This window comes from Salmo salar, chromosome 27 (assembly GCF_965601325.2).
Source record: "Salmo salar chromosome 27, fSalSal1, whole genome shotgun sequence".
Taxonomy (NCBI): Eukaryota; Metazoa; Chordata; class Actinopteri; order Salmoniformes; family Salmonidae; genus Salmo; species Salmo salar.
The window spans coordinates 27,484,010-27,500,000 of NC_138317.1; the positions used below are offsets into that span (position 1 = coordinate 27,484,010).

General features: G+C 46.2%; 2 protein-coding genes across 2 annotated transcripts in view; both read right to left on the reverse strand.

Annotated features, from left to right (window-relative positions):
• Nucleotides 1-1,734: 1,734 nt before the first annotated feature.
• On the reverse strand, nt 1,735-8,500 carry mrpl3 (mitochondrial ribosomal protein L3). The gene is made up of 11 exons (XM_014178248.3): nt 8,263-8,500; nt 7,817-7,900; nt 7,630-7,721; nt 7,449-7,540; nt 7,269-7,367; nt 7,046-7,145; nt 5,404-5,464; nt 3,239-3,350; nt 3,021-3,098; nt 2,722-2,799; nt 1,735-2,060 (listed from the first exon to the last, which is right to left on the reverse strand). Exons 1-11 carry the CDS (start codon nt 8,346-8,348, stop codon nt 1,914-1,916), a joined length of 1,029 nt encoding a protein of 342 aa, XP_014033723.1. The 5' UTR covers nt 8,349-8,500; the 3' UTR covers nt 1,735-1,913.
• A 1,327-nt stretch (nt 8,501-9,827) lies between these two features.
• Nucleotides 9,828-15,991, reverse strand: part of cpne4b (copine IVb) — a 20,210-nt gene continuing 14,046 nt past the window's right edge. Inside the window, exon 17 of the mRNA XM_014178215.3 lies at nt 9,828-15,991. This exon is cut by the window's right edge and continues 122 nt beyond it. Coding sequence (XP_014033690.1) covers nt 15,979-15,991 — 13 coding nt within the window. The 3' untranslated portion in view covers nt 9,828-15,978.

A 15,991-nucleotide genomic window follows, 5' to 3' on the forward strand; every position in this document is an offset into this window, starting at 1 on the left:
AACCTGACAAAGGCCTTTAGCTGAGCTAGAGAGAGAGAGGGGATGGACAGAGTTGCCAGGTTACTGCTTGTGTCCTGCCCACCTTACTGCTCCTGAGGGATGAATAAAGGTGCATTGAATTGAAACAAGGTTGAATGATTATAAAATCACAGAATCGTTCTAGTCGGGGGGGTTGAGGTCAGAGGTTTCATTTCCCTCCGCTCCTCGTCATCCATGACGATGGTCATGATGATGGTTCTGTCAGTCTCACTGGTGAGGGTTTATGTTGCTGCTCATCCTGCGTCATGCGTATGTGTGACTGTATCATACAGACTGTCAGTGTGGTGTGGTGAGAGGGTTAATGTAGAGAAGCTGCTTCCTTCAAATAACACACTCAATTATTCATATCACACAGCGCTCTCTCCACACACACACACAAGGCGTAGCTGAAGTTAACTTACGTGCACGTGTGTGTGTCTAGGGAGAGAGAAGCAGGTCTGTAAACTCAGGGAAAGTGCTGCGTTGGCCAAACAGCTGATGTCTCAGCATCAGCCAATCAGAAACACTTAATCTACTACCTGCTGACCAAATCAGCATTAGTGTGAATACAATATCCATCATGTGGAGGCAACAGTATCTGACTATATCCATCAAGACAAAAAGGTCAGGCTGTCACACACACAGGAGTACCCACGCACACCCTTCTGATAACACCTGATATAAACGAATCCGGCCATGATCTGACCACAGGCCGCATGTTAGTAGCAGGTGTAAACTACGTCAGATTATCATATACTTAGATCTGGATATTATAGTGTCATATAGATGATCTGTTAGTGTGTAGTACAGTAGAGTCGGATGCTCTGCGTAATGGTGCAGTGCAGCTTCTCTATCTGCTGTGTACACACACACTTTAAAAGGAATGTCTGTCCCATTAAAGCACATCAATCGACAGAAGCCAAGCAGAGAGGCTAAGAGAACTAGAGGGGAAAAGAAGAGGGAAGGAGGGGGAGAGAGGGAAAGCAGCAGGAAGATGAGGTGGGAAAGGGGGAGGGGAAAAAGGTTGGGGGTGGATAGATAGAGATGTGGGGAGGCCTGTTGTGGAGAATAATTACAACAGACATTTCTAATGGTAGCATTCCTGTTTGAGGCTGTGTGTGTGTGTGTGTGTGTGTGTGTGTCTCAGTGTTCCAGGACATCATGGGAAAATCATTGCGGTTAATAAAACTCCAGAACATAATCATGTTGACATAAAACAGAGATGGTGGAAGGTAGAAAAGGAGATCTCTCATAGGAGTCAGTCAGAATAACAACATTAACAGCTTTCATGAACCCCATTTGATTATCTTCAACACACACCAGCCACTAACCCTCCATATTATCTATGTGTATCTCTCAGCGGTTCTGCTGCAACAATAATGTCCTAATTTATACCCCTCCTCTCTTCGTCTCTTGCTCCCTGCCGGTCACCCTCCTCCCATTTATTCCCTCACACAAATGTCAGCCTTTGTGATTCTGCAGCCCTCTCCAATCTTCTCCCTCCTGCCTCTCTCCACCTGTCAGCTTCCCGACCCTCCCTCCATCTCCCTTTCTCTCTCCTGGCTCTTCAGTTCGTCCCTCTGGGGACCCTTACATCACTCTGTTTACTACGGTTTTGGAAACAGAAGTGACTGAACTCTGGTCATTAGAGTGAAAGAGCAAGGGAGAGACCGAGAGGAAAAAGAGAGAGAAGATAATTAACGAAAAGGAAACGTATTTCCAGGAAAGGATGTTTAATGTCCCAGACACAATGACATCATGACTACAGAGGGGTGTGGCTAGAAAACATTTAAATATTTCACCATTAACCCTACATGTCACAGTTGGTCACCATAAAATTTATATGAGAATGTGTGTATGTCTGTGTGTAAGAGTTAGGGCTCTGTGTGTGTGTGTTAGAGTGTGAGTGAGGGCTGTGTGTGTATGAACAGGTCTTCATCGTACAGGTCTTCAGGCAGCTGTTCGTCCTCCTCACAGAAGAACGTTGGAAACGGAGGGTTGATGTTCTTCTCCACATAAGTCGGTAGGTTAGTGTCCCTCACCTAAACCATATGATTGGACAAACATTTCAGTAACTTTATAAAACCACATGATTGGATAAACAAAAAGGTCAGTAACTTTATAAAACCACGTGACTGGATAAACAAGAAGGTCAGTAACTTTATAAAACCACGTGACTGGATAAACAAGAAGGTCAGTAACTTTATAAAACCATGTGACTGGATAAACAAGAAGGTCAGTAACTTTATAAAACCATGTGACTGGATAAACAAGAAGGTCAGTAACTTTATAAAACCATGTGACTGGATAAACAAGAAGGTCAGTAACTTTATAAAACCATGTGACTGGATAAACAAGAAGGTCAGTAACTTTATAAAACCATGTGACTGGATAAACAAGAAGGTCAGTAACTTTATAAAACCATGTGACTGGATAAACAAGAAGGTCAGTAACTTTATAAACCCATGTGACTGGATAAACAAGAAGGTCAGTAACTTTATAAACCCATGTGACTGGATAAACAAGAAGGTCAGTAACTTTATAAAACCATGTGACTGGATAAACAAGAAGGTCAGTAACTTTATAAAACCATGTGACTGGATAAACAAGAAGGTCAGTAACTTTATCTGCCAGACCAATAGAAGTGCATCGAGGAGCATTGTAAGTCTGGCTGTGATGGACAAATGAGTGTGTATGTCGTACCTTCAGTAAGCAGTTCTTGTGGCCAGGAACGGAGCCATGAACATAGATAACATTATACCTGGTGTTAACTCTCCATACCTGGAGAGAGAGAGAGAGAGAGAGAGAGAGAGAGAGAGAGAGGAGTCAGACGTTGGTGAAAGATATTGCTTTGGGTGTTGTGGACCAGTTTGATAGCAACATAAAGGGTTTAGGCAAGCACTCAGAATGGGACTACAAGCTGTTTTCACACTCCTCTGATTATCCATGAAGATGCTTACATGGACTCAGTGAATGTGTGTGTGTGGGGTGGGGGTGCGTACCTTTAGGCCGTGGGCAGTGTCAAACACATTTCCCATCATGCCTGGCATCTTTTTCCCTTTGAAGACTTTGGCTGGATCCTGAAGAGACACAGTTTAGTCCGAGTGTGTAAGTAGTGTTTTTAGTGTGTGTGTGTGTGTGAATGAGATGTTACATATTTATTTAGATGTATTGATTTTTCCCCAAATGTTTAAACAGTCAACAATGGTGTGTGTCTTACCCCTCCAGGTCCCGAGGCTCCAGGTCTGCGGTGTGTTTTGGTCTGGCCGTGAGACGCTGGCTGGCCTTTAAACCCATACCGCTTCATCACCCCCTGAAAACCCTTACCAATACTACACGCGCGCGCACACACACACACCACACACACACACACACACACACACACACACCACACACACACACACACACACACACACACACACACACACACACACACACACACACACACACACACACACACACACACACACACACACTTGAGAACAAAGAAGAATTCTAGAACACAGAAATGGAACAATTCTCCAGAAATAGACAGAGAGAGCCAGCCAGACAGAGAGATGAGGGCGTGGAGCCAGCCAGCCAGACAGATGAGGGCGTGGAGCCAGCCAGACAGAGAGATGAGGGCGTGGAGCCAGCCAGCCAGACAGATGAGGGCGTGGAGCCAGCCAGCCAGAGAGATGAGGGCGTGGAGCCAGCCAGCCAGACAGAGAGAGAGTGAGGGCGTGGAGCCAGCCAGCCAGACAGAGAGAGAGATGAGGGCGTGGAGCCAGCCAGCCAGACAGAGAGAGAGATGAGGGCGTGGAGCCAGCCAGCCAGACAGAGAGAGAGATGAGGGCGTGGAGCCAGCCAGCCAGACAGAGAGAGAGATGAGGGCGTGGAGCCAGCCAGCCAGACAGAGAGAGAGATGAGGGCGTGGAGCCAGCCAGCCAGACAGAGAGAGAGATGAGGGCGTGGAGCCAGCCAGCCAGACAGAGAGAGAGATGAGGGCGTGGAGCCAGCCAGCCAGACAGAGAGAGAGATGAGGGCGTGGAGCCAGCCAGCCAGACAGAGAGAGAGATGAGGGCGTGGAGCCAGCCAGCCAGACAGAGAGAGAGATGAGGGCGTGGAGCCAGCCAGCCAGACAGAGAGAGAGATGAGGGCGTGGAGCCAGCCAGCCAGACAGAGAGAGAGATGAGGGCGTGGAGCCAGCCAGCCAGACAGAGAGAGAGATGAGGGCGTGGAGCCAGCCAGCCAGACAGACAGAGAGATGAGGGCGTGGAGCCAGCCAGCCAGACAGACAGAGAGATGAGGGCGTGGAGCCAGCCAGCCAGACAGACAGAGAGATGAGGGCGTGGAGCCAGCCAGCCAGACAGACAGAGAGATGAGGGCGTGGAGCCAGCCAGCCAGACAGACAGACAGATGAGGGCGTGGAGCCAGCCAGCCAGACAGACAGAGAGATGAGGGCGTGGAGCCAGCCAGCCAGACAGACAGAGAGATGAGGGCGTGGAGCCAGCCAGCCAGACAGACAGAGAGATGAGGGCGTGGAGCCAGCCAGCCGACAGACAGAGAGATGAGGGCGTGGAGCCAGCCAGCCAGACAGACAGAGAGATGAGGGCGTGGAGCCAGCCAGCCAGACAGACAGAGAGATGAGGGCAGTGGAGCCAGCCAGCCAGACAGACAGAGAGATGAGGGCAGTGGAGCCAGCCAGCCAGACAGACAGAGAGATGAGGGCAGTGGAGCCAGCCAGCCAGACAGACAGAGAGATGAGGGCAGTGGAGCCAGCCAGCCAGACAGACAGAGAGATGAGGGCAGTGGAGACTGCCAGACAGACAGAGAGATGAGGGCAGTGGAGACTGCCAGACAGACAGAGAGATGAGGGCAGTGGAGACTGCCAGACAGACAGAGAGATGAGGGCAGTGGAGACTGCCAGACAGACAGAGAGATGAGGGCAGTGGAGACTGCCAGACAGACAGAGAGATGAGGGCAGGGAGACTGCCAGACAGACAGAGAGATGAGGGCAGGGAGACTGCCAGACAGACAGAGAGATGAGGGCAGGGAGACTGCCAGACAGACAGAGAGATGAGGGCAGGGAGACTGCCAGACAGACAGAGAGATGAGGGCAGGGAGACTGCCAGACAGACAGAGAGATGAGGGCAGGGAGACTGCCAGACAGACAGAGAGATGAGGGCAGGGAGACTGCCAGACAGACAGAGAGATGAGGGCAGGGAGACTGCCAGACAGACAGAGAGATGAGGGCAGGGAGACTGCCAGACAGACAGAGAGATGAGGGCAGGGAGACTGCCAGACAGACAGAGAGATGAGGGCAGGGAGACTGCCAGACAGACAGAGAGATGAGGGCAGGGAGACTGCCAGACAGAGAGATGAGGGCAGGGAGACATAACTCACGTTTTGGCTGTGACATCTACATATTGTCCTGGACGGAAGTGTGCTGCATAGAGAGGAGTGCCTTGAGTGGAGACAGAGAGGGATAGGGTTAACAGTGTAGTTGGATTCAGTACCTAGTTTGATGATGGCAGTGTGTTTATGTGTGTTCGTGTTTTCGTATAGTCTGTGTGTGTGTGTATATGGTGTGAGTGGACCACAAGCGGCATGAATAGAATGGTATCAAACACGTTTTCCATACCGTCCTACCTGACAGGTCGCTCCTACCAGGTGGCATGGCGAGAATCCGTCTCCGCACCACGTGCTCTGACCACTGGTGTCCCCCAGGGCTCAGTTCTAGGCCCTCTCCTATTCTCGCTATACACCAAGTCACTTGGCTCTGTCATATCCTCACATGGTCTCTCCTACCATTGCTACGCAGACGACACACAATTAATCTTCTCCTTTCCCCCTTCTGATAACCAGGTGGCGAATCGCATCTCTGCATGTCTGGCAGACATATCAGTGTGGATGACGGATCACCACCTCAAGCTGAACCTCGGCAAGACGGAGCTGCTCTTCCTCCCGTGGAAGGACTGCCCGTTCCATGATCTCGCCATCACGGTGGACAACTCCATTGTGTCCTCCTCCCAGAGTGCTAAGAGCCTTGGTGTGACCCTGGACAACACCCTGTCGTTCTCCGCTAACATCAAGGCGGTGACCCGATCCTGTAGGTTCATGCTCTACAACATTCGCCGAGTACGACCCTGCCTCACACAGGAAGCGGCGCAGGTCCTAATCCAGGCACTTGTCATCTCCCGTCTGAATTACTGCAACTCGCTGTTGGCGGGGCTCCCTGCCTGTGCCATTAAACCCCTACAACTCATCCAGAACGCCGCAGCCCGTCTGGTGTTCAACCTTCCCAAGTTCTCTCACGTCACCCCGCTCCTCCACACACTCCACTGGCTTCCAGTTGAAGCTTGCATCTGATACAAGACCATGGTGCTTGCCTACGGAGCTGTGAGGGGAACGGCACCTCCGTACCTTCAGGCTCTGATCAGTCCCTACACCCAAAGAAGGGCACTGCGTTCATCCACCTCTGGCCTGCTGGCCCCCCTACCTCTGAGGAAGCACAGTTCCCGCTCAGCCCAGTCAAAACTGTTCGCTGCTCTGGCACCCCAATGGTGGAACAAGCTCCCTCACGACGCCAGGACAGCGGAGTCAATCACCACCTTCCGGAGACACCTGAAACCCCACCTCTTTAAGGAATACCTGGGATAGGATTAAGTAATCCTTCTAACCCCCCCCCAAAAAAAGATATAGATGTACTATTGTAAAGTGGTTGTTCCACTGGATATCATAAGGTGAATGCACCAATTTGTAAGTCGCTCTGGATAAGCGCGTCTGCTAAATGACTGCTAATATTCCTGGCATCATTATGAGCCATCCTCCACTCACCAGCTTCCTATGGTGTATATACACACCTGGTTTGATGCTGGTGGTGTGTGTATATACCTGGTTTGATGCTGGTGGTGTGTGTATATACCTGGTTTGATGCTGGTGGTGTGTGTATATACCTGGTTTGATGCTGGTGGTGTGTGTGTGTGTGTATATATATATACCTGGTTTGATGATGATGAGTGTGTGTGTGTGTGTGTATATATACCTGGTTTGATGATAGCATTGTCAGAGACTTTAAAGGTGGTGACTTTCTGTTTAGGAGGAACTCCAGCCAACCTAAACATCTCCATCTCTTCATCTGTCTTCTACAGGGCGAGCGAGAGAGAGAGAGAGGGTGACAGAGAGTAAGAGGGGAAAGGGTAAATGAACTACTTTATACACTATGGCTTTAAACAGTGTGCCTTTAAACAGTGTGCGTTTGAACTTACGTAGAAGGGCGATGCGTTCTTCCCTCCCACCACCAGGGCAGCAGTGTGTCCATCGTACTTCTCTTTAGACAGGTAATTCAACACATGGCAATCCTGCACCTACAACACACACCACCACCTGTGACTTTTGTTTGATTGTGTGTGAGAGATTGTGACCGTGTGTGGTGTCATGTGTGTTACCTGCAGCATGGTCACCACGTGTCTCTCTCCTGTTTTGGTCCAGACTGGGGCCATGCCCAACTTCACTGCAACCAGCCCTACTCGCCGACTCTCTGGATTAATACACACATTAATACTCCCACCCACCCAAGCACAAATGAACACCAATAACCATCACACACCACACAGTAAACACACATACCCTTTGTCCATTCTTGTCTGGGCCAGGGCTCATCCTTCAGTGGGTGGAGCTTAGCAGCTATCTGTCGATTATACTCCTCTCCCAGACTCTTCCTGGAAAATATGCAAGAACGCAATTCATTCAATACTTATTACATATATTTTACAGTACTTCCGGTGTATTGGTGGAATACACACACATGACCAACCTCATATATGATTTATTATCCTCTGTCAGATGCTCCTCCCACCATGTTGTGGTCTTCACCGTCCGAACACTCTGAAAGAGACAGCTGTAGACAGAGAAAGAGATGAGGCATGATACAGCCGGGCCGCATTGACTTTTATTGGTTTTGGTTAGAAAGGGGTAAGATATAGCAGTTGGATAGCTAGGTAACGTTAGCTTGATAACCCCAAAGCAGATTTGTCTATACACTACTTCCGAGGTAGCTAACGTGTAAACCTAAGTTACAGTAACTTACTTCCTAACGTGATCTAGAACTACAAAGCTAGCTAACTAACGTTAACTGACTAAAACTACAGTTGCTAGTAGCCAGCTAGTTAGCCGTCTTTCACCAAAACTGCAGTGCTAACTAACTACCTTTCACAATAACTACCGTATCGTTAGCTAGCTACTGTAGTGTGTCAACGTTACCTGTCGGCAGCTGCTACCGCTCCGGTTCGTCCCGCTAGCGCACGTGCTCCACTGTAGAGAAGAACTCGGCAGGTCCACGCGGCCATTCTGTTATTATTCCACTCACGAGGCTAACGTTACCGACAAAAACTCCAATGTGGAAAAATGCTTCAATTTAGCAGCAATCCCATGACTTCATGCCTGTGCTCTGCTGTGAAATGTCACCCTGAGGGTTTCCGGTACGGCTCGGAAATAATTCCGCAGGTTCTCGGAAATGTAGTTCCGCTTCATCGATTGGACTGATTCAGTGTCTTCAAATCAACATTATGGAGAACAATTTAAACAACTGGGAACTCTGGAAAAAAAGTTATAATCATGATGACGTCAGTGATCTTCAGGTCGTAGCTCTAGAAAAAGACCCACGTTCCGAATGTACAATTCCTAGTTGGATGAAAGTTCAAAACGTTTTTTCCCAGTAGTAGCTCGTTTATCCCAAGTTCCCAGTTGTCTTGAACTCACTAAAGAAGTCAGATTTTGCATTTCCGAGTTAACAGTTGTTTTGAGCAATGCACAAATCATGCTTCATTGACAGCATGGCCAATGTTGAATGTTTATGTTTATTTTAAACTTGGAAAAGAGACCCTTAATCATAGACTTGGGACCACACAGCCAACTCCACTGAATAGCAGGCTAATGATTGCTTTGCAATGCTTGCAGTTAGCCACTGATTCCTTCCAACCAATTGAATTTGAATTTGCGATTTCCAACTTGTCGTGTAATGTTTATGTCCAATGGCCGATGAGCACCGATACGTTTATCTATAATTTATCTCCATTATTTATCTTCATACGACAAGGATTAAAAAGGATTGGCCAGTAGATTGTCGACTTGATTCATGATGACAACTGCTAGCTAAGATTTTGAAAGTATGATGTAACTTCTAATGTAACTCTATGGCAGCACCCACGGGGCTTGACTTTTCTAGATCTACCCTTAGACTTGTTGGTGACGTAGTGTCCCTATGAGTGACAGAACACTGAGCCAAACACGATGCAAAGCTCCGTAATTTCTGCTGGCTTGCCCCACTACCACTGAAGCACTGAGCTAGGCTGAAACACCTGCATTTTGGAGCTGCCTTACTCAAGAAAACAAAAAAGAGACCATGTTTGTCTTTATTAACTCAATGATATATCTTATTTTTTTTTTTTACATTGTTTGCAAACTGATATGTGACACGTATTAATGCCAAAATAACATGAAAAACAGGACAACAGACAGAAAGACAGACAGACAGACAGAAAGACAGATAAACAGACAGACAGACAGATAAACAGACAGACAGATAAACAGACACAGTCACACAGAGACAAGGGCATCTGGGAAACAATAGTACATGATGTGATCTGGTCTGTAATACAGTAAAGTGCCTAATCCACAGAAACATCAGACACACGCACGCACGCACACACACACACACACACACACACACACACACACACACACACACACACACACACACACACACACACACACAGACATAGCTATTCACTCAAATGCCTTACAAGTAACGAAGGTTATGAAATTAGTACAATTGTAATTATCTATTTATTTAGCAAACTCTCAACAAACCTGTAGAAAAGGAAGTATATAACACAGCTTACAGTATACAACTCTAACCCCTTAAAAGCCACACTCTGTAAGATGTGCATAGCATCAAAGAGTGGGCCACCAACAAAAACGTAAACAACAGAGAACATTCATCCAATGACATTTTTACATGCAAATAGCATTTCATTCTATATGAAATATATTATTAGTGCTGAAGGAATTACATTCCATGAGAGCAACATCACTCTAAACATGATTTGAAGCTATACATTATTTGTTTACAAAGTATTCTATGTTACCAAAACCCTAGACAATGGAGTAATACTGTATGTTATTATAAGGTAAGTCTCTTTCTAATCTCTATTTAGCCTATGCTGTATGTAATAATGTTCAAATCTTAAAAGTCGCCTTTAAAAGGTGTGTGTGTGTGTGTCTACAAGTGTATATGTTTGTGTGTATGTTTGTTGTTATGTATATACACACAGACTATGTGATATAATGTAAGATATAAAGCCCATTGGGCCAGCATGCAGTAATACACTATGTAATACACTATGACTTCATTTCCGGTCACAACTTGTAGACTTGTTAACGTGCTGCTGTGCAGTTTGTTGTTAACCTTACTTTGCTACCTGCCAACTTTACAGTTTTTACTTTTTAATTACCGTTTTATATTTTTTTCCCTCGCTCAACTTTATTCATTCAACTTTTTCATTCCGGACGTGGTTCGTCAGGACCTCCACCAGCCGAAGCTAAGTATTAACATTAACATTATGCCTTCTAATTGCAGTCGCTGTACTCATAATATACAGGAGAACGATCGCCTTATGGCAAGGGTAATTTAAGTGTAGGAAAGGATGAAACAGCGTCTGTGCCACCAATAAGTACATTACTCATCTCATATAGTGTACGCCATACCATCTACTGCATCTTGCCATCTTGATGTAATGTATCACTAGCCACTTTAAACAATGCCACTTTATATAATGTTTACATACCCTACATTACTCATCTCATATGTATATACTGTACTCAATACCATCTACTGCATCTTGCCTATGCCGTTCGGCCATCACTCATTTATATATTTTTATGTACATATTCTTATTCATTCCTTTACACTTGTGTGTATAAGGTAGTTGTTGTGAAATTGTTAGGTTATATTACTTGTTAGATATTACTGCATGGTCGGAACTAGAAGCACAAGCATTTTGCTATACTTGCATTAACACCTGCTAACCATGTGTATGTGACAAATACATTTGATTTGATTTGAGATAGTAGTATAAATCCCCTCGCACAGTCCCCATAGCCAGACAATGTTCTCATGGCTTCTGGAGGGAAATGATGTAGGAATGCTCAACCAGTGTCGCTCATTCAGCCGACAGAAACTTTAAACCAGTTCTCCCCATTAAGCAACGGGTTGGAGTCAGAGGCCGAGCCTTCTCTGGTCTCTCCTCCTCCTGTTACGGGGTCTGAGACGCCGAAGGCTCCCACCATTAGCTCTGACAAACTGAAAACCCTAGTCATTGGCGACTCCATTACCCGCAGTATTAGACTTAAAACGAATCATCCAGCGATCATACCCTGTTTACCAGAGGGCAGGGCTACCGACGTTAAGGCTAATCTGAAGATGATGCTGGCTAAGGCGAAAACTGGCGAGTGTAGAGAGTATAGAGATATTGTTATCCACTTCAGCACCAACGATGTTAGGATGAAACAGTCAGAGGTCACGAAGCGCAACATAGCTTCAGCGTGTAAATCAGCTAGAAAGATGTGTCGGCATCAAGTAATTGTCTCTGGCCCCCTCCCAGTTAGGGGGAGGGATGAACTCTACAGCATCTCACAACTCAATTGCTGGTTGAAAACTGTTTTCTGCCCCTCCCAAAAGATAGAATTTGTAGATAATTGGCCCTCTTTCTGGGACTCAGCCACAAACAGGACCAAGCCTGGCCTGCTGAGGAGTGACGGACTCCATCCTAGCTGGAGGGGTGCTCTCATCTTATCTATGAACATAGGCAGGGCTCTAACTCCCCTAGCTCCACAATGAAATAGGGTGCAGGCCAGGCAGCAGGCTGTTAGCCAGCCTGCCAGCTTAGTGGAGTCTGCCACTAGCACAGTCAGTGTAGTCAGCTCAGCTATCCCCATTGAGACCGTGTCTGTGTCTCGATCTAGGTTGGGCAAAACTAAACATGGCGGTGTTCGCCTTAGCAATCTCACTGGAATAAAGACCTCCTCCATTCCTGTCATTATTGAAAGAGATTGTGATATCTCACATCACAAAATAGGGCTACTTAATATTAGATCCCTCACTTCCAAGGCAGTTATAGTCAATTAACTAATCACTGATCAAAATCTTGATGTGATTGGCCTGACTGAAACATGGCTTAAGCCTGATGAATTTACTGTGTTAAATGAGGCCTCACCTCCTGGTTACACTAGTGACCATATCCCCAGTGCATCCCGCAAAGGCGGAGGTGTTGCTAACATTCACGACAGCAAATTTAAATTTCCCCCCAAAAAAGACTGCGTTTTCGTCTTTTGAGCTTCTATTCATGAAATCTATGCAGCCTACTCAATCACTTTTTATAGCTACTGTTTACAGGCCTCCTGGGACATATACAGTGTGCCTCACTGAGTTCCCTGAATTCCTACCTTGTAGTCATGGCAGAAAATATTCAAAATTTTAATATTCACATGGAAAAGTCCTCAGACCCACTCCAAAAGGCTTTCGGAGCCATCATCGGGTTTTGTCCAACATGTCTCCGGACCTACTCACTGCCATAGTCATACTCTGGACCTAGATTTGTCCCGTGGAATAAATGTTGTGGATCTTAATGCTTTTACTCATAATCCTGGACTATCGGACCACCATTTTATTACGTTTGCAATCGCAACAAATAATCTGCTCAGACCCCAACCAAGGATCATCAAAAGCCATGCCATAAATTCTCAGACAACCCAAAGATTCCTAGATGCCCTTCCAGAATCCCTCTACTTACCCAAGGACGTCAGAGTACAAAAATCAGATAACCACCTAACTGAGGAACTCAGTTCAACCTTGCGTAATACCCTAGATTCAGTCGCATCCGTAAAAAACAACAACATTTGTCATAAGAAACTAGCTCCCTGGTATACAGAAAATACCGAGCTCTGAAGCAAGCTTCCAGAAAATTGGAACGGAAATGGCGCTACAGCAAACTGGAAGTCTTCCGACTAGCTTGGAAAGACAGTACCGTGCAGTATCGAAGAGCCCTCACTGCTGCTCGATCATCCTATTTTTCCAAGATAACTGAGGAAAATAAGAACAATCCAAAATGTATTTTTGATACTGTCGCGAAGTTAACTAAAAAGCAGCATTCCCCAAGAGAGGATGGCTTTCACTTCAGCAGTGATAAATTCATGATCTTCTTTGACGAAAAGATCATGATCATTAGAAAGCAAATTACGGACTCCTCTTTAAATCTGCGTATTCCTCCAAAGCTCAGTTGTCCTGAGTCTGCACAACACTGCCAGGACCTAGGATCAAGGGAGACAGACAAGTTTTTTAATGCTATATCTCTTGACACATTGATGAAAATAATCATGGCCTCTAAACCTTCAAGCTGCATACTGGACCCTATTCCAACTAAACTACTGAAAGAGCTGCTTCCTGTGCTTGGCCCTCCTATGTTGAACATAATAAATGGCTCTCTATCCACAGGATGTGTACCAAACTCACTAAAGGTGGCAGTAATAAAGCCTCTCCTGAAAAAGCCAAACCTTGACCAAGAAAATATAAAAAAACTATTGGCCTATATCGAATCTCCCATTCCTCTCAAACATTTTAGAAAAAGTTGTTACGCAGCAACTCACTGCCTTCCTGAAGACAAACAATGTATACGAAACGCTTCAGTCTGGTTTTAGACTCCAACACAGCACTGAGACTGCACTTGTGAAGGTGGTAAATGACCTTTAAATGGCGTCAGACTGAGGCTCTGCATCGGTCCTTGTGCTCCTAGACCTTAGTGCTGCTTTTGATACCATCGATCACCACATTCTTTTGGAGAGGTTGGAAACCCAAATTGGTCTACTCGGACAAGTTCTGGCCTGGTTTAGATCTTATCTGTAGGAAATATATCAGTTTGTCTCTGTAAATGGTTTGTCCTCTGACAAATCAACTGTAAATGTCGGTGTTCCTCAAGGCTCCGTTTTAGGACCACTATTGTTTTCACTATATATTTTACCTCTTGGTGATGTCATTCGGAAACATAATGTTAACTTTCACTGCTATGCGGATGACACACAGCTGTACATTTTGATGAAACATGGTGAAGCCCCAAAATTGCCCTCCCTGGAAGCCTGTGTTTCAGACATAAGGAAGTGGATGGTGGCAAATGTTCTACTTTTAAACTCAGACAAAACAGAGATGCTAGTTCTAGGTCCCAAGAAACAGAGAGATCTTCTGTTGAATATGACAATTAATGTTGATGGTTGTACAGTCGTCTCAAATAAAACTGTGAAGGACCTCAGCGTTACTCTGGACCCTGATCTCTCTTTTGACGAACGTATCAAGACTGTTTCAAGGACAGCTTTTTTCCTTCTACGTAACATTGCAAAAATCTGAAACTTTCTGTCCAAAAATGATGCAGAAAAATGTATCCATGCTTTTGTCACTTCTAGGTTAGATTACTGCAATGCTCTACTCTCCGGCTACCCGGATAAAGCACTAAATAAACTTCAGTTAGCGCTAAACACGGCTGCTAGAATCTTGACTAGAACCAAAAAATGTGATCATATTACTCCAGTGCTAGCCTCTCTAGACTGGCTTCCTGTGAAGGCTAGGGCTGATTTCAAGATTTTACTGCTAACCTACAAAGCATTACATGGGCTTGCTCCAACCTATCTTTCCGATTTGGTCCTGCCGTACATACCGACACAAGACGCAGGCCTCTTTACTGTCCCTAGAATTTCTAAGCAAACAGCTGGAGGCAGGGCTTTCCCCAATAAAGCTACATTTTTATGGAATGGTCTGCCTATCCATGTGAGAGACGCAGACTCGGTTTCAACCTTTAAGTCTTTATTAAAGACTCATCTCTTCAGTAGGTCCTATGATTGAGTGTAGTCTGGCCCAGGAGTGTGAAGGTGAACAGAAAGGCACTGGAGCAACGAACCGCCCTTGCTGTCTCTGCCTGGCCGGTTCCCGCTCTCCACTGGGATTCACTGCCTCAAACCCTATTACAGGGGCTGAGTCACTGGCTTACTGGTGCTTTTCCATGCCATCCCTAGGAGGGGTGTATTACTTGAGTGGGTTTAGTCACTGACGTGATCTTCCTGTCTGGGTTGGTGCCCCCCCTTTGGTTCGTGCCGTGGGGGAGATCTTTGTGGGCTATACTCGGCCTTGTCTCAGGATAGTAAGTTGGTGGTTGAAGATATCCCTCTAGTGGTGTGGGGTCTGTGCTTTGGCAAAGTGGGTGGGATTATATCCTGCCTGTTTGGCCCTGTCTGGGGGTATCGTCGGACGGGGCCACAGTGTCTCCTGACCCTTCCTGTCTCAGCCTCCATTATTTATGCTGCAATAGTTTATGTGTCAGGGGGCTAGGGTCAGTCTGTTTTATCTGGAGTATTTCTCCTGTCTTATCCTGTGTCCTGTGTGAATTTAAGTATGCTCTCTCTAATTCTCTCTCTTCTCTCCCTCTCCCTCTCCTGCTTCAGGACTACCTGGCCTGATGACTCCTTGCTGTCCCCAGTCCACCTCGTCGTGCTGCTGCTCCAGTTTCAACTGTTCTGCCTGCGGCTATGGAACCCTGACCTGTTCACCAGACGTGCCACCTTGTCCCAGACCTGCTGTTTTCAACTCTCTAGAGACAGCAGGAGCGGTAGAGATACTCTGAATGATCGTTATAATCTCCACCTGGCACAGCCAGAAGAGGACTAGGTTTCTTCCTAGGTTCCGGCCTTTCTAAACACATTTGATTGATTGATAGTTAAACCCACCAAACTACTTATCTGAGCTACACTACTGTATGCAGGGTGTGTGTGTGTGTGTGTGTGTGTGTATGGGTGAGTATATATTAGTTTGTGTTTATAACGTGTGTGTATATGTGTGTGTTTAATGTGTGTGTGATTAATACGTGTGTATGTGTGTGGTCAGGGGCTGAAG

Bases quoted from the DNA above. Each gene is read 5' to 3' on its own strand.
- mrpl3 (XM_014178248.3), bottom strand. From the start codon at position 8,348: ATGGCCGCGTGGACCTGCCGAGTTCTTCTCTACAGTGGAGCACGTGCG. The intron at 3,351-5,403 runs GTGAGTTATGTC...GCGCGCGTGTAG, and splicing joins GTAGATGTCACAGCCAAAAC to TATTGGTAAGGGTTTTCAGG. The intron at 2,061-2,721 runs GTACGACATACA...CATATGGTTTAG, and splicing joins ACAAGAACTGCTTACTGAAG to GTGAGGGACACTAACCTACC.